This window comes from Haliotis cracherodii, unplaced genomic scaffold (genome assembly GCF_022045235.1).
Source record: "Haliotis cracherodii isolate W230 unplaced genomic scaffold, xgHalCrac1.p SCAF_23, whole genome shotgun sequence".
Classification (NCBI taxonomy): domain Eukaryota; kingdom Metazoa; phylum Mollusca; class Gastropoda; order Lepetellida; family Haliotidae; genus Haliotis; species Haliotis cracherodii.
Window position 1 is genome coordinate 11,158,825 of NW_027266279.1, and position 23,045 is coordinate 11,181,869.

Consider the following 23,045-nt stretch of genomic DNA (forward strand, 5'->3'; position numbering starts at 1 on the left):
TACTCCACTTTGATGAAATACAAAAAGTCGGGTATGGTGCTGACAAACTAAGAATCATACTCAGTGCGAATCTGTTATTCGAACCCACGATCATCGGATCCCAGAGCCTCAAAGGGACGCAACTTTGCACAGCTACTGGGCCAACCTTGGTGTCCTGTTCTTCCTTGAAGTACATGACGTATTGTTGTTGGAAATAACTGTATTTTGTTTGCATTTCAATGTTTTATTCCTAAAATGGATTCTCAGTCATGAGGTCTACACATACCCCGCCAGACCGCCTCCGTGGTCTAGTGGTACAGGGTCCGCCCGGAGAGCGGAAGGTCCGGGGATCGATCCCCGGCCGCGTCATACCAAAAGACGTTAAAAGATGGTACTTGTTGTTACCCTGTCTGGCGCTCGGCATTAAGGGGCTAAAACAAGGACTGGTCGGGTCGGAGTCAGTATACTGTGTCTGAGTGGGGTATTCATGTTAAACTGCGACATGGTATCTCAGTGAGCTAGCCCTATAAATCGGCATTAATCCGGACTAGTACAAGCAGCCACACACACACACACACACACACACACACACACACACACACACACACACGTGTGCATGCACGTCGCTATATAAGTGCAATAATCTTGGACGCGACGTTAAACCCCATTTCACCTCACCTCACACATACCCCGCCAACAGTCATTTTTGCATCATGAGCCATGGTTAGTCACCTGAAAGTCGATTTCACGCTGTCACTATCATCATACAATTTGAAGTCGCTGACTACATCCGTGTGAGTTGGGTACAATGTGTGAAGCCCATTTCTGGTGTGCCCCGCCGTGATACTGCTGGAATATTACTAAAAGCGGCGTAAAACCATACTCACTCACTCAGAACTTGATTGCATTTGTTCGAATTGTAATAGTGGTGCCATCGAAAATGAGTATCATGTACTCTTTGTTTGTGAAAAACACTGATCAATTCGCAGTAAATATCTATCAAATATTCACTTACAGTATAGAAATAAACAAACCGTTATTAATACCCTTCACTCAACATGTAAATAAAACATGTTGCGGTTAGTTGCTTACTGCATATGTTTGATATGTAACACTAGATTTCTATAGAAACGTTTCCTTGCTTTATTTCGTCAGCACTTTAATATTTTCCAAGATCTGTTTTAACCTGGAAGCAGAAATACTATCTTTTTTCAGAGCTCTGTATTTTCTAAAGCACCGTCAACATGCTTTAAAAACGAGCAAGCAATTAGTAAAATACTCGACGAGTGCATCCTCATCAAGCGTGACTGACCACATACGATAAATACAGAATACAAATACAGTCAAACAACGTGTGTCGAAGTTGAAAGGACCAACGTAAATACTTCGAATTATCCGAGGTTTGACACAACCGAAAATATAAATAAAAAAGGAATACGCAGGGACCAAGCTTATATTTCGAGACAACCATAAGTTCGACACATCAAAGTTCGACAAACGGCGTTTGACTGTAGGTCTTATGTCTTTTTCAATAGTTTCGCAAACAAGAATGTTTGGGCTGTGGTTTCACTGGACAGAAGATGGGGTCAGTGGGAATCTCGTTAATCCATTCATACACGTCACCAATAAGATGGCATTTAGCTACCTTGAAGTAGAGCGAGTATGCTTTTACGCCGGTTTTAGCAATATTCCAGCAATAACGAGGCAGGGCCCACTAAAAATTGGCTTCACACATAGTACCAATGTGGGGAATCGAACCCGGGCCTTCTGTGACAAGATGATGCTTAAACTACGAGGCTGCCAATCGCTCGGCTACCTTGAGAGAGTCATAGTTATTTTAAGTTTGAGAAAATAGCTATGTGTTTCAAGGTAGAGAACATACTCGAAACTGTCAGTAACTCACAAATCGACAGTCACAAAGGTAAATATCAATTAGCTAATGGCACAGCTTTCTGACAATACCATACAAAGTCGCGCATGGAGATGTAACATGCTTGAAAAAATTATAACAAAATGTGAAAATAGCAAGTGAATTAATGATATTTATTTGCTGACATGCTGCCTGAATCAGTTCTCAATTGAGAAAGAAAGCACATCTTAAGCTGAATGTCAGTTCAAATAAGCCAATGAAATATTTACACTAGCCTCGTTCTGCAGTAAAATTAACTGAAACCCTAAGGAATAGCACGACTTTACATACAGATGATAGTTCGTGGTAATATGTAGTGGTCGAAATTACATAGGCAGGCTTCGACAAAATGTCATATTGAAAAGATGTAACACCGGTCCACTGTACTTCCTTGCATGTTTCAGTAAGACTTCTGACTGTCTCTACCTTCACATTCTTTAATTTATTACCTTCAATATTAATGTCGTGATGATTTGACCCACTTAGAAAGTTATATATGATATGCTAGCCATTTAAGAAACATCGTAACCTCTCACCAAGCCCACAGCGGGAGTACATAGGGACAAGCTCCTTAAAGGATAAAGTGGAGTTTTCACGTGAAGATGGTCGTACACTCAGTGTAATATGTGTAACCCTAACTACAATGTACCAGTGAGTTACACATTGAATATAAATATAAGTGTAAATTGATCATCATAAGTACAAGAGATGCACAATTCATTGAATACATTATACTATATGAAGTAGCGAAAGGAATAGATGAGCTCTGAATGACCTGATGTCGCCTGATGATGTCAATGAACTTTGATTTGTAGAGCAACCTTGTCATCAACAGGCAATCAAGGCATCACAGTGGAGATGTGGCCACGAGCGGTCATGCAGAGTGACCCTGCATCTAACCATATCGACCACTGGTGTAACCATAGAACCTCACACAAAATATGGCCACCTGTGGTTAATGGTAGCCCCATTTATCTACTGACTGCGTATTATTTCCAGAAGGAGTGATACTCATGGTGACTTCTGTGTGTGGATTTTCTTGTATAAATACGGCCAGAGACATTTCTACATCATTCGAATAGTGTCATTCAGAGGGCATTCTCCACTTAGTTTTTTCAACCATGAATTATTTCAGCCTGACACTTCTTGTGGCACTTGGTAGGTTCTACGTACAGTTTATTTTTACTTCAACGATTTATCTTTACATATAAATATGGTTCATCTTCAACACAAAGGTATAATCTGAAAAATACGTCTTTCTGTTTATTGTTTTCAGCTGCAATGGTGTATTTGTCTATAGTTGAATGTCACGGCCACGGCCACGGCCATGGACACGGTCACGGTCACCATGGACACGGTCACGGTCACGGCCATGGTCACGGTCACGGTCACCATGGACACGGACACGGTCACGGACACGGACACGGACACGGACACGGACACGGTCACGGACATGGTCACCACGGACACGGACATGGTCACCATGGTCACGGCCACGGCCATGGACACGGACACGGACACGGTCACGGCCATCACGGTTGAGGCAAAACTCTCAGGCGTCCCTGTTGGTATTGCTCATTTTGTACTGATAATAAACAAACTTTTCATCGGTTATTGTTTTCTTTGGTGCTTTTTTTAATTTGATTTTGGGTTTTTAAAACCTGAAGCAAATGTATTTCTTTCCAGTATTTTCGGAACTATATATTTCAATAACTCATTTCCCATCACTTATGGAGACTATGCTAGGCGTTGTCGGGTGAATCAACTTTCTTTATATTCATCATTCTTTAAGGTCAGAAAAAGATTGTTTGTTTGTTTGTTTGTTTGTTTATCTGTATGACTGCGGCCTGTACATCAATCTACTCAATTTGTGGATGTCAATTTATTTCGGAGTATATAACTTACTCCTTCATCGGGTGAACGCCATCATTTCATCTGATCAAGGAGTAAGTATATACTCCGCAATGCATGTTCCTCACAATAAAGAAGTTGACATCCATAAATGGTCTTCCTAATGTGTGTCACTCTTAAATGCCTTTCAAGACCTAAGTAGAATATAGTTTTAAACATGACGCCACAGTTGAAAAAATGTAGGGCGGGCGTCCCTGTTGGTATTGGTCTGCTTTTACATTTAATAAACTAAACATATATCGATAAGTGTCTTCTTAATTACTTTGTTCTTTGATGTGTTCATTTCACAGAATAGTTATAGTTACATGATAAAGAATTCCGCGAAGACACTCACTGCATTAAGTACAGAATAAACTCCGAGAACCCTCCTTTCACTGAGCACGAGAGTTTATTCTACTTAAACATAGCTTTGGTTCCAAGTGACGTTGTGATCCAGATATTAGCCTGTTTTTAGTAGTTAGTAGGTATGCATGATGTTGGTGTTTCTGTACAACATACTAGATACCATGTGACGTCAATCTGTTGTTAAACAATGCATTGTTATTCACGAATTGCCACTTGGTTGTCGATTATAGTTATGCCTGCATTATCTTGAACCCTGATTTCAGTTTATATCACACTTACTTTGAATGCATGTAATAAATTATAAATATCTCGGAATATTGTTTTCTTCACGGTTAAATTGGTCGGTGGCATTTAAGAATATATTAAGACAAATAAATTAAAAAAAAATCAATACAGCATGTACATTAAATGAAGGTTAAACCGCGCCTATCCTTTTTATATGGGCTTGGAGTGTGGGTTGTAAATTATTTTGATGTTATTGAAAAGATTCAGACATTGTATTTTAAAAGGTTTCTCGGTGTAGGAAAGTATGTGGCAAATATAATTGTAATTGGGAAGACTGGTAGATTGAATAAGTCCATTGTGTGTAAATGTAGGGTAGTTATGTATTACATTAGACTATTCAGAATGTGTTCCCATCGTTACCCACAGCAGCATTAGTTAATGTTTAGATGATATGAGTAAACACGATTCGGGTTCGGAACAGGTGTTCAGCAACCCATGCTTGCCGTAAAAGGTGACTATGCTTGTCGTAAAAGGCGACTAACGGGATCGGGTGGTCAGGCTCGCTGACTTGGTTGATGCATGTCATCGATCCCAATTGCGTGGATCGATGCTCATGATGTCAATCACTGGATTGTCTGGTCCAGACTCGATTATTTACAGACCGCAGTCATATAGCTGGAATATTGCTGAGTGCGGCGTTAAACAACAAACCAATCACCAACCAACCAAGGGGTTCAGATGCCACTAATATTCAAGTGGTTTTCGTTTGTTCGGATATAACAAGATGTTCCATACTTCACTCTGAACTGAATCTTAAAAGTAACGAATATATTAGATTTCTTTGTAAATTCAGAATTCTCTATAAATTCATTTGATATATATCAGAGCTTAATTGCACTTGTTCGAAGTGTAAAAGTGACGCTAACGAAGAAGAGTATCATGCACCCTTTGTGAAACATACTCATCAATTCGAAGTAAATATCTTACAAATTAAAATTTACAGTATAAAAAGTAAACATACCTTAATCAATGTTCTTCAGTAAAAAAATGTAACTACAATAAAACATGTAGCTCTTTTCTTTATGCATATGTTTAAAATGTAACACTACTATGAAACAGAAATTAGATTTCTATATAAATGTTGATTCCTTGATTTATTGCGCCAGCACATCAATATTTTCCCAGAAGATATTTATTTTTAAAATTCCCATAAAAGGCGTTTATGTACGCTTCAATGTAGTTTCAGTTTACTCAACAGTGGCAGCTTGAGTCATGTTGTTAACTGTTTGTACTTTTGTCCAAGTGACCTTTATACCGAAATAAGATATCTGAGTGTGAGTCTGAATTTGTTGGAACTTTTGTTATTTGTAAACTGATTAAAAATTCAGTCGGTAAACATGTGTCGCAAGCGGACGTGTAACAGTCAACATCGGCTTAATATTAGATTTTCAAATCTTTGTATCAACATTAAATGCTTCGAAAATATTATGTAAATTGTTGTTTTAAATTACTTTAACTTGGTTGAGAAATATTAAATGATAGGAGAATGATATGTCCTTGTTCAGGGCTCTATAGTTCCTGAAATGACCATGAGCATACTCTTAAAACGTAATACAATACAGGACCAGTGACCATCGCACCACATACATAAACACAAAATTGGCAGTGGTTTCGCCAGATAGTAGATAGGGAATCTCGTTAATCCATACACGTGCGTCACTAATTAGGTGAGGAGGCATTTGGGTATTTGAAGTGTGAGTGAGTATGACTTAACGCGGATTTGAGCAATAATCCAGCAATAGTACGGCAGGGGCACAAACAATGGGCTTCACACTTTGTACCCATGTGGGGAATCGAAACAGGGCCTTAGACGTGACGAGCGAAGGCTTTAACCACCAGGCTATCACCACTCAGCTTCCTTAAGAAAGTCGTAGTTATTTTAGTATGAGGAAGTAGCGACGTGTTTACTTTACTTACAGTTACTTAATTCTTCTCCTCAACGTAATGTTTAAATTGGCCCATGAATACTTCCTCGTGTCCTCGCCTGCTCTATCAGGCATGGACCTATTGTCATCAAGGCAAATATCCATAAGCTAATGGCATAGCTTACTGACAGTACAATGCAAAGTCGTGCATATATATAAAATATGCTTGAAATATAACAAAACGTTTCAAGTGAATAGACGATTTTTATTTTCTAACATGTTTCCAGAACCAGTTCTAAACTGAAAAAGAAAGAACAAATATTAAGTTGGATGTAAATTCAAATAAGCCAATGAAATACTTCCCCCTGGCTTCGTTTCAAAACAAGATGAACTGAAACCTGAAAGATTTGACGGTTCCAGCAGTGTTAAGTAAGCCGACTTTACGTACTGATGATAATATATAATACTGTTGCAGTGGGCGAAATGACTTCTACAGAATGCCACGCAGGCTCACTGCACTTCAGTTATTTTAAAATGGCCAGGTACCATGTTCAACTAATTTAATGGGTACTATATATTCTTAAGATAAATGAGAAAGGCCTTGTACGTGATATAGATCTTCTTCCTATCCATGGTGACCGTGTCCGTGCCCATGCCCGTGACCATGGTGGCCATGACCGTGTCCGTGACCATGGTGTCCGTGACCATGCCCGTGACCGTGACCGTGTCCGTGACCATGCCCGTGACCATGGTGTCCGTGACCATGACCGTGACCGTGTCCGTGCCCGTGACCGTCCCCGTGACCATGGTGTCCGTGACCATGACCATGCCCGTGACCATGGTGTCCGTGACCATGCCCGTGACCGTGACCATGCCCGTGACCGTGACCATGGTGTCCATGACCGTGTCCGTGACCATGTCCGTGACCATGGTGCCCATGACCATGCCCGTGACCATGTCCGTGTCCGTGACCATGCCCGTGACCATGTCCGTGTCCGTGACCATGGGCATCAGAGTAACTTATGGCACAAAGCCATGCTGAAACAAGAATGGGGTGTTTTGTAAAATAGTTTTCTGACAATAGTAGAGTGACGTGTATGTTGCTGCACAAAGAAGGAAAATGTTTACATCTTGATTTAAAGCCTTATCAAAATGACACAAGAAACAAGACAGACGTATTGATAAGATACAACTACCTCAACTCACACTAGTTAGACAAACATTGAAGTTGAATAAAAGAAAACACATTTCACTTACCAACAACTACAAACAGCAGAACTGTAAAATATTTCATCTTGACAGTTACCTCTTTTACAATGATCAGTCTAATGACCTGCTTCTGAGTCATATCCTTATATATTTGGGACATAAAACATTAATGTCATGATGATCGCCACAAACGTTGGATATCATTTAGGATCACCATTGGTCAAACGCCGTTATCTCTCACCAAGCCTACAGCGGGAGTACAGGGTGATAATCTTCTTAGAGGATCAAGTGGAGATTCACGTGAAGATGGCCAATATTATTGCATGAATCAAGAAACTGCAGTGCAGTACACTGGTGTGTCACATGTTGACGACCATAGTGACAGCAATTAATGTGTAAATCACGAATCAATGCTGATTACAAGAACAAGGGGTGGAAAATCCATTGAATAGATTATATCATGTAGTATAAGACACTTGAGATTTGTTGCCTGATGATGTCAATGAACTTTGACTCGCAGAGCAGCGCAGTTATCAACAGGCATGTAGAGCATCACAGTGGATGTGTGGGCACGAGCAGTCATGCAGTGACCCTGTACCTGACCACTGGTGTAACCATAGGACCTCACACAACATATGGCCACCTGTGGTTAATGGAAGCCCCATTTATCTACAGACCGCGTGTTATTTCCAGAAGGAGTGATACTCATAATGACTTCTGTGAGTGGATTTTCTTGTATAAATACGGCCATAGACATTTCTACATCATTCGAATAGTGTCATTCAGAGGGCATTCTCCACTTTGTTTTTTCAACCATGAATTATTTCAGCCTGTCTCTTCTTGTGGCACTTGGTAGGTTCTACGTACAGTTTATTTTTACTTAAACGGTTTTTAATTTTTACATATAAATATGGTTCCTCTTCATCACAAAGGTATAATCTTGAAATACGTCTTTCTGTTTATTGTTTTCAGCTGCAATGGTGTATTTGTCTATAGTTGAATGTCACGGTCACGGCCATGGACACGGTCACGGACATGGTCACCACGGACACGGTCACGGACATGGTCACCACGGACACGGTCACGGACATGGTCACCACGGACACGGGCACGGACATGGTCACCATGGTCACGGCCATGGACACGGACACGGACACGGTCACGGTCACGGTCACGGTCACGGACACGGTCACGGCCATCATGGTTGAGGCAAAACTCTCAGGCGTCCCTGTTGGTATTGCTCATTTTGTACTGATAATAAACAAACTTTTCATCGTTTATTGTTTTCTTTGGTGCTTTTTTTAATTTGATGTGTTAAGTTCTCAAAGAGAATAGTGAGAAGATAGGCCCGGTGTGAATGGTAGTACATCATACGTTTGTGTCTATAAAGGGCGCAGCTTAAAGATAACCAGAATCGACCGACCATCTAACATTGTGGATGTGGGTTTTTTTTGTTAGAGACATAGTACGTTTTCGGTCAGTGCCTCAAGGCATCAATTATACTTCTCTCAAAGGAGTGGCCAAACATTTTTTTCACACCTTTCAAGACATGTCCTACAAACAATTTTGGGTGTTTAAAACCTGAAGCAAATGTATTTCTTTCCAGTATTTTCCGGAACTATATATTTCAATAACTCATTTCCCATGACTATCATTTATGGAGGCGTTGTCGGGTGAATCAACCTTCTTTATATTCATCGTTCTTTAAGGTCAGAAAAAGATTTGTTTGTTCGTTTATCTGTATGACGGCGGTCTGTTAATAATCGAGTCGGGACCAGACAATCCAGGGATTGACATCATGAGCATCAATATACTCAATTGGAATACAGCGACATGCAATCGAACAAGTCACCAAGTAGGACCACCCGATTACTTTAAGACAAGCACAGGTTGCCGGGCATCAATATTGTAACCCGGACCCCCCACGAGTTCCTAACCACTCAAGAGTTGGATTTATAGGAAGAGCATTTGTAGATGTCAATTTATTTCGGAGTATATAACTTACTCCTTCATCGGGCGAACGCCATCATTTCATCTGATCAAGGAGTAAGTATATAATCCGAAATGCATGTTCCTCACAATAAAGAAGTTGACATCCATAAATGGTCTTCCTAATGTGTGTCACTCTTAAATGCCTTTCAAGACCTAAGTAGAATATAGTTTTAAACATGACGCCACAGTTGAAAATATGTAGGGCGGGCGTCCCTGTTGATATTGGTCTGCTTTTAAATTTAATAAACTAAACACATATCGATAACTGTCTTCTTAATTGCTTAACAGACAGAATAGTTACAGTTTATGATAAAGAATTCCGCGAAGACACTCACTGCATTAAGTACAGAATAAACTCCGAGAACCCTCCTTTCACTGAGCACGAGAGTTTATTCTACTTAAACATAGCTTTGGTTCCAAGTGACGTTGTGATCCAGATATTAGCCTGTTTATAGTAGTTAGTAGGTATGCATGATGTTGGTGTTTCTGTACAACATACCAGATACCATGTGACGTCAATCTGTTGTTAAACAATGCATTGTTATTCACGAATTGCCACTTGGTTGTCGATTATAGTTATGCCTGCATTATCTTGAACCCTGACTTCAGTTTATATCACACTTCCTTTGAATGCATGTAATAAATTATAAATATCTCGGAATATTGTTTTCTTCACGGTTAAATTGGTCGGTGGCATTTAAGAATATATTAAGACAAATAAATAAAAAAAATTTCAATACAGCATGTACATTAAATGAAGGTTAAACCGCGCCTATCCTTTTTATATGGGCTTGGAGTGTGGGTTGTAAATTAGTTTGATGTTATTGAAAAAATTCAGACATTGTATTATAAAAGGTTTCTCGGTGTAGGAAAGTATGTGGCAAATATAATTGTAATTGGGAAGACTGGTAGATTGAATATGTCCATTGTGTGTAAATGTTGGGTTGTTGTGTATTACATTAGACTATTCAGAATGTGTTCTCATCGTTACCCACAGCAGCATTAGTTAATGTTTAGATGATATGAGTAAACACGATTCGGGTTCGGAACAGGTGTTCAGCAACCCATGCTTGCCGTAACAGGCGACTTTGCTTGTCGTAAAAGGCGACTAACGGGATCGGGTGGTCAGGCTTGCTGACTGAGTTGATGAATGTCATCGATCTCAATTGCGTGGATCGATGCTCATGATGTCAATCACTGGATTGTCTGGCCCAGACTCGATTATTTACAGACCGCCTTCATTTAGCTGGAATATTGCTGTGTGGGGCGTTAGACAAACCAAGCAACCAACCAAGGGGTTCAGATGCCACTAATATTCAAGTGGTTTTAGTTTGTTCGGATATATTAAGATCTTCCATACTTCACTCTGAACTGAATCTTACAAGTAACGAATATATTAGATTTCTTTTAAATTCAGAATTCTCTATAAATTCATTTGATACATATCAGAGCTTAATTGCACTTGTTCGAATTGTAAAAGTGACGCTAACGAAGAAGAGTATCATGCACCCTTTGTGAAACATACTCATCAATTCGAAGTAAATATCTTACAAATTAACATTTACAGTATAAAAAGTAAACATACCTTAATCAATGTTCTTCAGTAAAAAAATGTAACTACAATAAAACATGTAGCTCTTTTCTTTATGCTGTTTAAAATGTAACACTACTATGAAACAGAAATTAGATTTCTATATAACTGTTGATTCCTTGATTTATTGCGCCAGCACATCAATATTTTCCCAGAAGATATTTATTTTTAAAATTCCCATAAAAGGCGTTTATGTACGCTTCAATGTAGTTTCAGTTTACTCAACAGTGGCAGCTTCAGTCATGTTGTTAACTGTTTGTACTTTTGTCCAAGTGACCTTTATACCTAAATAAGATATCTGAGTGTGAGTCTGAATTTGTTGGAAGTTTTGTTATTTGTAAACTGATTTAAAATTCAGTCCGTACACATGTGTCGCAAGCGGACGTGTAACAGTCAACATCGACTAAATATTAAATATTTCCAAATATTTGTATCAACATTAAATGCTTCGAAAATATTATGTAAATTGTTGTTTTAAATTACTTTGACTTTGTTGAGAAAAATTAAATAATAGGAGAATGATATGTCCTTGTTCAGGGCTCTATAGTTCCTGAAATGACCATGAGCATACTCTTAAAACGTAATAAAATACAGGACCAGTGCATCCACATAAAATGTGACCATCGCACAGCATATATAAAGACAGAATGGGCAGTGGTTTTGCCAGATAGTAGCACGTGCGCCACCAATTAGTCGAGGAGGCATTTGGGTATTTGAAGTGTGAGTGAGTATGACTTAACGCCGATTTGAGCAATAATCCAACAATAGTACGGCAGGGGCACAAAACATGGGCTTCACACTTTGTACCCATGTGGGGAATCGAAACCGGGCCTTAGACGTGACGAGCAAACGCTTTAACCACCAGGCTATCACCACTCAGCTTCCTTAAGAGAGTCGTAGTTATTTTATGTATGAGAAAGTAGCGACGTGTTTACTTTACTTACAGTAAATTAATTCATCTCCTCAACGTAATGTTTAAATTGGCCCATGAATACTTCCTCGTGTCCTCGCCTGCTCTATCAGGCATGGACCTATTGTCATCAAGGCAAATATCCATAAGCCAATGGCATAGCTTACTGACAGTACAATGCAAAGTCGTGCATATATATAAAATATGCTTGAAATATAACAAAACGTTTAAAGTGAATTGACGAGTTTTATTTTCTAACATGTTTCCAGAACCAGGTCTCAACTGAAAAAGAAAGAACAAATATAAGTTGGATGTAAATTCAAATAAGCCAATGAAATACTTCCCCCTGGCTTCGTTTCAAAGCAGGATGAACTGAAACCTGCAAGATTTGACGGTTCCAGCAGAGTTAAGTAAGCCGACTTTACGTACTGATGATAATATATAATACTGTTGCCGTGGGCGAAATGACTTCTACAGAATGCCACGCAGGCTCACTGCACTTCAATTATTTTTAAATGGCCAAGTACCATGTTCAACTAATTTAATGGGTACTATATATTCTTAAGATAAATGAGAAATGCCTTGTACGTGATATAGATCTTCTTCCTATCCATGGTGACCGTGTCCGTGCCCATGCCCGTGACCATGGTGGCCATGACCGTGTCCGTGACCATGTCCGTGACCGTGTCCGTGACCATGGTGTCCGTGACCGTGCCCGTGCCCGTGACCATGCCCGTGACCGTGACCATGCCCGTGACCGTGCCCGTGACCATGCCCATGACCGTGTCCGTGACCATGCCCGTGACCATGGTGCCCATGACCGTGTCCATGGTGCCCATGACCGTGACCATGGTGACCATGCCCGTGACCGTGACCATGGTGCCCATGACCGTGTCCGTGACCATGCCCGTGACCATGTCCGTGTCCGTGACCATGGGCATCAGAGTAACTTATGGTACAAAGCCATGCTGAAACAAGAATTTGGTGTTTTGTAAAATAGTTTGCTGACAATAGTAGAGTGACGTGTATGTTGCTGCACAAAGAAGGAAAATGTTTACATCTTGATTTAAAGCCTTTTCAAAATGACACAAGAAACAAGACAGACGTATTGATGAGATATAACTACCTCAACTCACACTATTTAGACAAACATTGAAGTTGAATAAAAGAAAACACATTTCACTTACCAACAACTACAAACAGCATAACCGTAAAATATTTCATCTTGACAGTTAACTCTTTTACAATGATCAGTCTAATGACCGGCTTCTGATTCATATCCTTATATAGTTTGGACATAAAACATTAATGTCATGATGATCGACACAAACGTTAGGTATTTTTTATGATGACCATTGGTCAAACGCCGTTACCTCTCCCCAAGCCCACTGCTTGATTACTGAGTGATAATCTTCTTAGAGGATCAAGTGGAGTTACACGTGAAGGTGGCCAATAATACTGCATGAATCAAGTAACTGCAGTGCAGTACACCGGTGTGTCACATGTTGACGACCATAAGGATATCAAGTTATGTGTAAATCACGAATCAATGCTGATTACAAGAACAAGGTATGGAAAATCCATTGAATAGATTATATCATGTAGTATAAGACACTTGAGATTTGTTGCCTGATGATATCAATGAACTTTGACTTGTAGAGCAGCGCAGTCAACAGCAGGCATGTAGAGCATCACAGTGGATGTGTGGGCACGAGCAGTCATGCAGTGACCCTGTATCTGACCACTGAGACTACATCGACCACTGGTATAACCATAGGACCTCACACAGCATATGGCCACCCATGGTTAATAGTAGCCCCCTTTATCAACTGTCTGGGTATTATTTCCAGAAGTAGTGATACTCATGATGACTTCTGTGTGTCGATTTTCTTGTATAAATACGGCCATAGACATTTCTACATCATTCGAATAGTGTCATTCAGAGGGCATTTTCCACTTTGTTTTTTTCAACCATGAATTATTTCAGCCTGAGTCTTCTTGTGGCACTTGGTAGGTTCTACGTACAGTATTTTTTAACGGTTTATCTTCACATATAAATATGGTTCCTCTTCAGCACAAAGGCATAATCTTAAAATACCTTTTTCTGTTTATTGTTTTCAGCTGCACTGGTGTATTTGTCTACAGTAGAATGTCATGGACACGGACACGGACACGGTCACGGTCACCATGGTCACGGACACGGACATGGACATGGTCACCACGGACATGGACATGGTCATGGACACGGACATGGACATGGTCACCACGGACATGGACACGGTCACGGTCACCATGGTCACGGACACGGACACGGGCATGGACATGGTCACCACGGACACGGGCATGGACACGGTCACCATGGTCACGGTCACGGCCACGGACATGGACATGGCCATGGCCATCATGGTTGAGGCAAAACTCTCGGGCGTCCCTGTTGGTATTGGTCTTCTTGTACTAATAATAAACAAAATTGTAATTTTCTTACTTGATGTTTCTTTTTAATTTTATGTGTTAAGTTCTCAGAGAGAATTGTTATCGTTACGTGAGACAGAAATGTTAGAAGAGACGCACGACATGAATGGCGCTACATCATACGTACGTTTGTGTCTATAAAGGGCGCAGCTTAAAGTTTACCAGAATTGACCGACCATTTAACATTACGGATGTGTGTTTTTTTTGTTAGAGACATGATACGTTTTAGGTCAGTGCCTCAAGGCATCCATTATACTTCTCTCAAAAGAGGGGCCAAACATCTTTTTCACACCTTTCAGGACATGTCCCACAAACAATTTTGGGTGTTTAAAACGTGGAGCAACATTATTTCTTTCCAGTATTCCCTGGAAACAATTATTTTTTTCAATAAATCCCATGCCCCCGACTTTCTTTTATAAAGACCATGTTAAGCGTTATCGGGTGAATCAACCTTCTTTATATTCATGGTTCTTTAAGGTCAGAATAAGATTTGTTTTTTGTTTGTTTGTTTAACGCCGTGACAATTAGTATTCTATCTGTACGACGGCGGTCTGTAAACTACAGAGTCGAGATCCTGGGATTGAAATCATGAGTATCAATCTACGCAACTGAAATGCGATCACAAGCAATCAACCAAGTCACTAAGTCTGAGCACCCAATTACTTTTAGACAAACACAGGAATCCCCGACGTTCATAACCACGCTAGAGTTGAAGACAAAGTAGGATATAGTTTTGAACATGACGCTATTCTTAAACAGTGGCTGGTATTTAGCTAATGTTTAAAAAAGATATGACCAGAAGGAGATGCACACTCTATTGACAAGTCCAATTCTTTCTTTGTGTAAATAGGATTTTCAAATGACCACATTATGCGACTGACTAGTCCTCCCTGTTGGGGTCATGCGCAGTGTCAGCACCAGAGAATTAATAATATCGAATATCTGTCGAAACATATTCCATGAGGTGTAAAAGTCAAAGTAGTGAAAGCTGGTTATCCGTGATCAAAAGTCTCTGATAATATGTCAGCAAATGACCACTGTGGACCCGGACACGGACACGGACACGGACACGGACACGGAGACGGAGACGGAGACGGAGACGGACACGGACACGGAGACGGACACGGAGACGGACACGGACACGGACACGGACACGGAGACGGACACGGACACGGACACGGACACGGAGACGGACACGGACACGGACACGGACACGGACACGGACACGGACAGTCATCATGGTATAGGGGGCACGGGTGACCCAGTCGTCTAAGGCGCCTCGATTCGCTGTGCAGAGTTGCTTCTCTTGGGCACGTCAGATTGTGGGTTCGAATCCCGGTTCGTCCTGATTATGTTTCTAGGTTTGTCAGCACCATACCCGTGCTCGTGGGTTTCACCGAAGTGGTAAACGTCTTAGACCTGCATCACTTCGGGCTTTCCTCCCACATTAAGCTGCTACACCGTGATATAAATGGAATAATGTTAAAAGCGGCGTTAAACCCAACTCACTCACTCATCATGGTATAGATCCACATGCCATTTAGAATGTGGCCAAATGTAACAAATGTCATACTTGGGATTACACTCTCTGTGTAAAGTACAGATTCTTAGACGTTTTCGGGTTGATTCCCATCCCTGATTCGAACCCACCCTGTCAGAGTGAGGCACAAGGTCACCATAGTTGGAAATATGTCAGCCGGGCGTCCCTGTTGGTATTGGTCTGCTTTTAAATTTAATAAACTAAACATATATCGATAACTGTCTTCTTAAATGCTTTGTTTTTTATGTGTTCATTTCACAGACAGAATAGTTACAGTTTATGATAAAGAATTACGCGAAGACACTCACTGCAATAAGTACAGAATAAACTCCGAGATACCTTGTATCAACATTAAATGCTTCGAAAATATTATGTAAATTTTTGTTTTACATTATTTTACCTTTTTTGAGAAAAAATAATAATAGGAAAATCATTGACCTTGTTCAGGATTCATTGGTTCCTGAAATGACCATGAGAATGCTCTTAAAACGTGCAAATGATTACTAAAATACTCGACTGGTGCAACCTCCTCAAATGTGACTGATCACACCGTATATATAAACACAGAAAACATATTTTGGCAGTGGTTTCGCAAGATAGTTGTCAGTGAGACTCTCGTTAATCCATCCATGTGCGTCGCTAATTAGATGATCAGGTATTTGGTTACCTGGAGCGTGAATGAGTATGAATTAAAGCAGATTTAAACAATAATACAGCAATAGTACGCCAGGGACACAAGAAATGGGCTATTCACACTTTGTACACATGTGGGGAGTCGAACCTGGACCTTCGAACGCTTTAACCATCAGGCTCCCACCGCTCAACTACCTTAAGAGAGTCGTAGTTATTCCAAGTATGAGAAAGTAGCGGTGTGTTTACTTTATTTACAGTTACTTATTTGTTCTCCTTAACGTAATGTTTCAATTGGCCCATTGGCATACTTCCTCGTGTCCTCGCCCGATATCTATCAGGCATGGGCTCATTGTCATCTAGGCAAAAATGCATTAGCTAATGGCACTTTACTGTCACCACCATACAAAGTCGTGCTTACATATCAAACATGCTTGAAATATAACAAAACGTTTCAAGTGAATTGACGATTTTTATTTTCTAACATGTTTCCAGAACCAGTTCTCTACTGAAAAAGAAAGAACAAATATTAAGTTGGATTTTAATTCAAATAACCCTGCTAAATACTTCACCCTGGCTTCGTTCTAAAGTGGTCAACTTCAACCTGAAAGATTTGACGGTTCCAGCAGTGTTAAGTAACCCGACTTTACGTACAGATGATAATATATAATAATGTTGCCGTGGCTGAAATGACTTCTACAGAATGCAACGCAGGCTCACTGCACTTCTATTACTTTATAACGGCCATGTTCCATGCAACTAATTTAATGGGTACTCTATATTCTGAAGATAAATGAGAAATAGCTTGTACGTGATATTGCTCTTCTTCCTATCCATGGTGACCGTGACCGTGACCATGCCCATGCCCGTGACCGTGTCCATGGTGCCCATGCCCGTGACCATGGTGACCGTGTCCATGCCCGTGACCGTGACCATGGTGCCCATGTCCATGACCATGCCCGTGACCATGTCCGTGTCCATGCCCGTGACCATGCCCGTGACCATGTCCGTGTCCATGCCCATGACCATGCCCGTGTCCATGGTGCCCATGTCCGTGTCCGTGTCCGTGACCATGGGCATCAGAGTAACTTATGGCACAAAGCCATGCTGAAACAAGAATGGGGTGTTTTGTAAAATAGTTTGCTGACAATAGTAGAGTGACGTGTATGTTGCGGCACTTAGAAGGAAAATGTTTACACTTTGATTTAAAGCCTTATCAAAATGACACAAGAAACAAGACAGACGTAGTGGTGAGATATAACTACCTCAACTCACACTTATTAGACAAACATTGAAGTTGAATAAAAGAAAACACATTTCACTTACCAACAACTACAAACAGAAGAACTGTAAAATATTTCATCTTCACAGTTACCTCTTTCACACTGTTCAGTCTAATGACCGGCTACTGATTCATATCCTTATATATTTGGGACAGAAATAATTAATGTCATGATGATCGACACAAACGTTAGGTATCATTTATGATGACCATTGGTCAAACGCCGTTACCTCTCACCAAGCCCACTGCGGGAGTACAGGGTGATAATCTTCTTAGAGGATCAAGTGGAGTTTCACTTGAAGATGGCAAATATTGCTGCATGAGTCAAGTCACTGCAGTGCAGTACACCGGTGTGTCACATGTTGACGACCATAGTGAAAGCAATTAATGTGTAAATCACGAATCAATGCTGATTACAAGAACAAGGGATGGAAAATCCATTGAATAGATTACTAGTATATCATGTAGTATTAGTCACTTGAGATTTGTTGCCTGATGATGTCAATGAACTTTGACTTGTAGAGCAGCGCAGTCAACAGCAGGCATGCAGAGCATCAATGTGGATGTGTGGGCACGAGCAGTCATGCAGTGACCCTGTATCTGACCACAGAGACTACATCGACCACTGGTATAACCATAGGACCTCACACAGCATATGGCCACCCATGGTTAATAGTAGCCCCCTTTATCAACTGTCTGGGTATTATTTCCAGAAGTAGTGATACTCATGATGACTTCTGTGTGTGGATTTTCTTGTATAAATACGGTCATAGACATTTCTACATCAGTCGAAGAGTGTCATTCAGAGGGCATTCTCCACTTTGTTTTTTTCAACCATGAAATATTTCAGCCTGACTCTTCTTGTGGCACTTGGTAGGTTCTACGTACAGTATATTTTTACTTCAACGATTTATCTTTACATATAAGTATGGTTCTTCTTCACCACAAAGTGATAATCTTAAAATACGTTTTCCTGTTTATTGTTTTCAGCTGCAATGGTGTATTTGTCTATAGTTGAATGTCACGGCCACGGCCATGGACACGGTCACGGTCACCACGGACATGGACACGGTCACCATGGTCACGGACACGGACATGGACATGGTCACCACGGACATGGACATGGTCACGGACACGGACATGGACATGGTCACCACGGACATGGACATGGTCACGGTCACCATGGTCACGGACACGGACACGGACACGGACATGGACATGGTCACCACGGACACGGGCATGGACATGGACACGGCCATCATGGTCACGGACACGGACACGGTCACCATGGTCACGGACACGGACACGGCCATGGACATGGACATGGTCACCACGGGCATGGACATGGACATGGACATGGACACGGCCATCATGGTTGAGGCAAAACTCTCGGGCGTCCCTGTTGGTATTGGTCTTCTTGTACTAATAATAAACAAAATTTTAATTGTCTTATTTGATGTTTCTTATTAATTTGATGTGTTAAGTTCTCAGAGAGAATTGTTATCGTTACGTGAGACAGAAATGTTAGAAGAGACGCACGGCATGAATGGCGCTACATCATATGTTTGTGTCTATAAAGGGCGCAGCTTAAAGATTACCAGAATTGATCGACCATTTAACATTGTGGATGTGTTGGGTTTTTTTTGGTAAGAGACATAATACGTTTTTGGTCAGTGCCTCAAGGCGTCCATTATAGTTCTCTCAAAGGAGGGTCCAAACATCTTTTTCACACCTTTCAGGACATGTCCCACAAACAATTTTGGGTGTTTAAAACGTGGAGCAACATTATTTCTTTCCAGTATTCCCTGCAACCAATTATTCTTTTCAATAAATCCCATCCCGCATGAATATCTTTTATAAAGACCATGCTAGGTGTTGTCGGGTGAATCAACTTTCTTTATATTCATGGTTCTTTAAGGTCAGAGTAAGATTTGTTTGTTTGTTTGTTTGTTTAACTCCGTGATCATCAGTATTCTGTCTGTATGACAGCGGTCTGTATATCATCGAGTCGCGATCCTGGGATTAAAATCATGAGTATCATGTGTAACCAATCTACGCAATTGGAATACGATGAAAAGCAAGCAAACAAGTCACCAAGTCTGAACACCCAATTACTTTTAGACAAACACAAGAATCCCCCACGTTCATAACCACGCTAGAGTTGAAGACAAAGTAGGATATAGTTTTGAACATGACGCTGGTATTTAGCTAATGTTAAAAAAAGATATGACCAGAAGGAGATGCACACTCTATTTACAAGTCCAATTCTTTCTTTGTGTAAATAGGATTTTCAAATGACCACATTATGCGACTGACTAGTCCTCCCTGTTGGGGTTACGCGCAGTGCCAGCGCCAGAGAATTAATAATATCGAATATCTGTCGAAACATATTCCATGATGCGTTAAAGTCAAAGTAGTGAAAGCTGGTTATCCGTGATCCAAAGTCTCTGATAATATGTCAGCAAATGACCACTGTGGACCCGGACACGGACACGGAGACGGGGACAGTCATCATGGTATATATCCACATGCCTTTTAGAATGTGGCCAAATGTAACAAATGTCATACTTGGGATTACACTCTCTGTGTAAAGTACAGGTCCTAGTACGTTTTCGGGTTGAGTCCCATCCCTGATTCGAACCCACCCTGTCAGAGTGAGGCACAAGGTCACCATAGTTGGAAATATGTCAGACGGGCGTCCCTGTTGGTATTGGTCTACTTTTAAATTTAATAAACTAAACATATATCGATAACTGTCTTCTTAAATGCTTTGTTTTTTTATGTGTTGATTTCACAGACAGAATATTTACAGTTTATGATAAAGAATTGTGCGAAGACACTCACTACATTAAGTACAGAATACACTCCGAGATACCTCTAATTACTGAACACGAGAGGAATTTATTGAATCTACATAAACCTAACTTGTTTCGAGTTTCTGGACAAGTGAGTTGTGATCCAGACATTAGCCTGTTCAAACTAGATCCACGACCAATTATCGGCAGCGTGACGAGCGTCATTCACTGATAATTGGAGATGGGAAATTGTTCCGTTTTGTTAGCACAATTGGCCCTAAAATTCTTTCTTGTTTGGTTTACTTCAGTAGAGGTACCAAATATAGGAAACCATAACCCAGAATTGAATTGTAGGAAGTGATGGAGGTCGTATTCCACTTTGGTAAACAACATTGGTTTGGGAATGGTGCTGACAAATTAAGGATCATAATCAGGTTGAATGTGGAATTCGAACCTTCGATCATCGGATACTGGAACCCTCAAGGGACGCAAACATACATAAAGTATTGTCGGGGAGATACATATATTCGTTTCCATGTTCCTGTTTATTCCCAAATGGTTTGATGCCTGAAGCGGATGCTCAGTCATGAGGTCTACAAATATACCCCCAACACCCTTGCTTGCATTGATAGTTAGCCGCATGAAAGTTGATTTCACGCACCACTAGCAGGATATCGTGATACAACTTTAAGTCAATTCGAAGCAAATATCTATCAAATATACATTTACAGTATAAAAGTAAACATACCTTAATGTTCTTCAGTAAAATATGCAACTACAATAAAACATGTTGCGTTTTTCTTGATGCATATGTTTAAATGTAGCACGACTATGAAACACAAATTAGATTTCTACATAAACGTATCCTTGATTTATTTCGCCAGCACATCAATATGTGCCCAGATGTGTATTAACCTGGAAGATCTTTATCTTTGACCATCTCGCCAAGGGCGTTTTATGTACGCTTTAATGTATTTTAGTTTTCTCAACAATGGAAGCTTGAAACAGGTTGTTAACTATTTGTACTTTTTGGGCCGTGTGACTTTTACACTGAATTAAGATATCTGAGTTTGAGTCGTTGGAGCTCTTTTTGTTTTTAAACTGCAGTGAATGATATCAAATTTTGTCCGGAAACATGTGTCACAAGCGGAGGTGAAACAGTCGACATCGGCTAAATATCAGTTATTTTCAAATATTATAACAACATTAAATGCTTCGAAAATATTATGTAAATTGTTGATTTACATTATTTTACCTTTGTTGAGAAAAAAATGATAATAGGAGAATCATTGGCCTTGTTCAGGACTCTATAGTTCCTGAAATGATCATGAGCATACTCTCAAAACGTGCAAACGATCAATAAAATACTCGACTGGTGCAGCCTCCTCAAATGTGACAGATCACACCGTATATATAAACACAGAATATTTATTTTGGCAGTGGTTTCGCAAGATAGTAGTCAGTGAGACTCTCGTGAATCCATTCATGTGCGTCACTAATTGGATGACGAGGTATTTGGCTACTTGAAGAGTGAATGAGTATGACTTAAAGCAGATTTGAGCAATAATCTAGCAATAGTCCGTCAGGGACACAAAAAATGGGCTTCACACTTTGTACACATGAGGGGAGTCGAACCTGGACCTTCGAACGCTTTAACCATCAGGCTCCCACCGCTCAACTACCTTAAGACAGTCGTAGTTATTCTAAGTATGAGAAAGTAGCGGTGTATTTACTTTACTTACAGTCGCTTATTTGTTCTCCTTAACGTAATGTTTCAATTGGCCCATTGGCATACTTCCTCGTCTCCTCGCCTGATGTCTATCAGACATGGGCTTATTGTCATCTAGGCAAATATACATTAGCTAATGGCACAGTTTACTGTCAATACCATACAAAGTCGTGCTTACTTATCAAACATGCTTGAAATATAACAAAACGTTTCAAGTGAATTTGTGATTTTATTTTTATGTTTCCAGAACCAGTTCTCAACTGAAAAAGAAAGAACAAATATTAAGTTGGATGTTAATTCAAATAACCCCGTGAAATACTTCACACTGGCTTCGTTCTAAAGTAAGATTAACTGAAACCTGAAAGATTTGACGGTTCCAGCAGAGTTAAGTAACCCGACTTTACGTACAGATGATAATATATATAATACTGTTGCCGTGGCCGAAATGACTTCTACAGAATGCCACGCAGGCTCACTGCACTTTTTATATTTTAAAATGGCTAGGTACCATGTTCAACTAATTTAATGGAAACTATATATTCTGAGGATAAATGAGAAATGCCTTTTACGTGATATTGCTCTTCTTCCTATCCATGGTGAC

The 23,045-nt window shown here is 40.3% G+C and overlaps 2 protein-coding genes across 2 annotated transcripts; both read left to right on the forward strand.

Moving 5' to 3' along the window:
* The first annotated feature begins 1,609 nt into the window (after positions 1 to 1,609).
* Positions 1,610 to 15,741, forward strand: LOC139471987 (uncharacterized). The gene is made up of 7 exons (XM_071254494.1): positions 1,610 to 1,639; positions 3,189 to 3,452; positions 6,911 to 7,309; positions 8,500 to 8,733; positions 12,594 to 12,941; positions 14,145 to 14,429; positions 15,496 to 15,741. The coding sequence occupies exons 1-7, from the start codon at positions 1,610 to 1,612 to the stop codon at positions 15,739 to 15,741; spliced, it is 1,806 nt and encodes a 601-aa protein (XP_071110595.1).
* A 1,732-nt stretch (positions 15,742 to 17,473) lies between these two features.
* LOC139471988 (hepatitis A virus cellular receptor 1-like) lies at positions 17,474 to 22,708 on the forward strand. Its single transcript, XM_071254495.1, has 3 exons — positions 17,474 to 17,722; positions 18,935 to 19,325; positions 22,692 to 22,708. The coding sequence occupies exons 1-3, from the start codon at positions 17,474 to 17,476 to the stop codon at positions 22,706 to 22,708; spliced, it is 657 nt and encodes a 218-aa protein (XP_071110596.1).
* Positions 22,709 to 23,045: the final 337 nt, after the last annotated feature.

Coding starts and splice junctions, on each gene's coding strand:
- LOC139471987 (XM_071254494.1), top strand. CDS start 1,610: ATGGCATTTAGCTACCTTGAAGTAGAGCGA. Junction 1,640..3,188: donor GCTACCTTGAAGTAGAGCGA/GTATGCTTTTAC, acceptor ATTTGTCTATAG/TTGAATGTCACGGCCACGGC. Junction 3,453..6,910: donor CAAAACTCTCAGGCGTCCCT/GTTGGTATTGCT, acceptor TACGTGATATAG/ATCTTCTTCCTATCCATGGT.
- LOC139471988 (XM_071254495.1), top strand. CDS start 17,474: ATGGTGACCGTGACCGTGACCATGCCCATGCCCGTGACCGTGTCCATG. Junction 17,723..18,934: donor CCGTGACCATGGGCATCAGA/GTAACTTATGGC, acceptor ATTTGTCTATAG/TTGAATGTCACGGCCACGGC.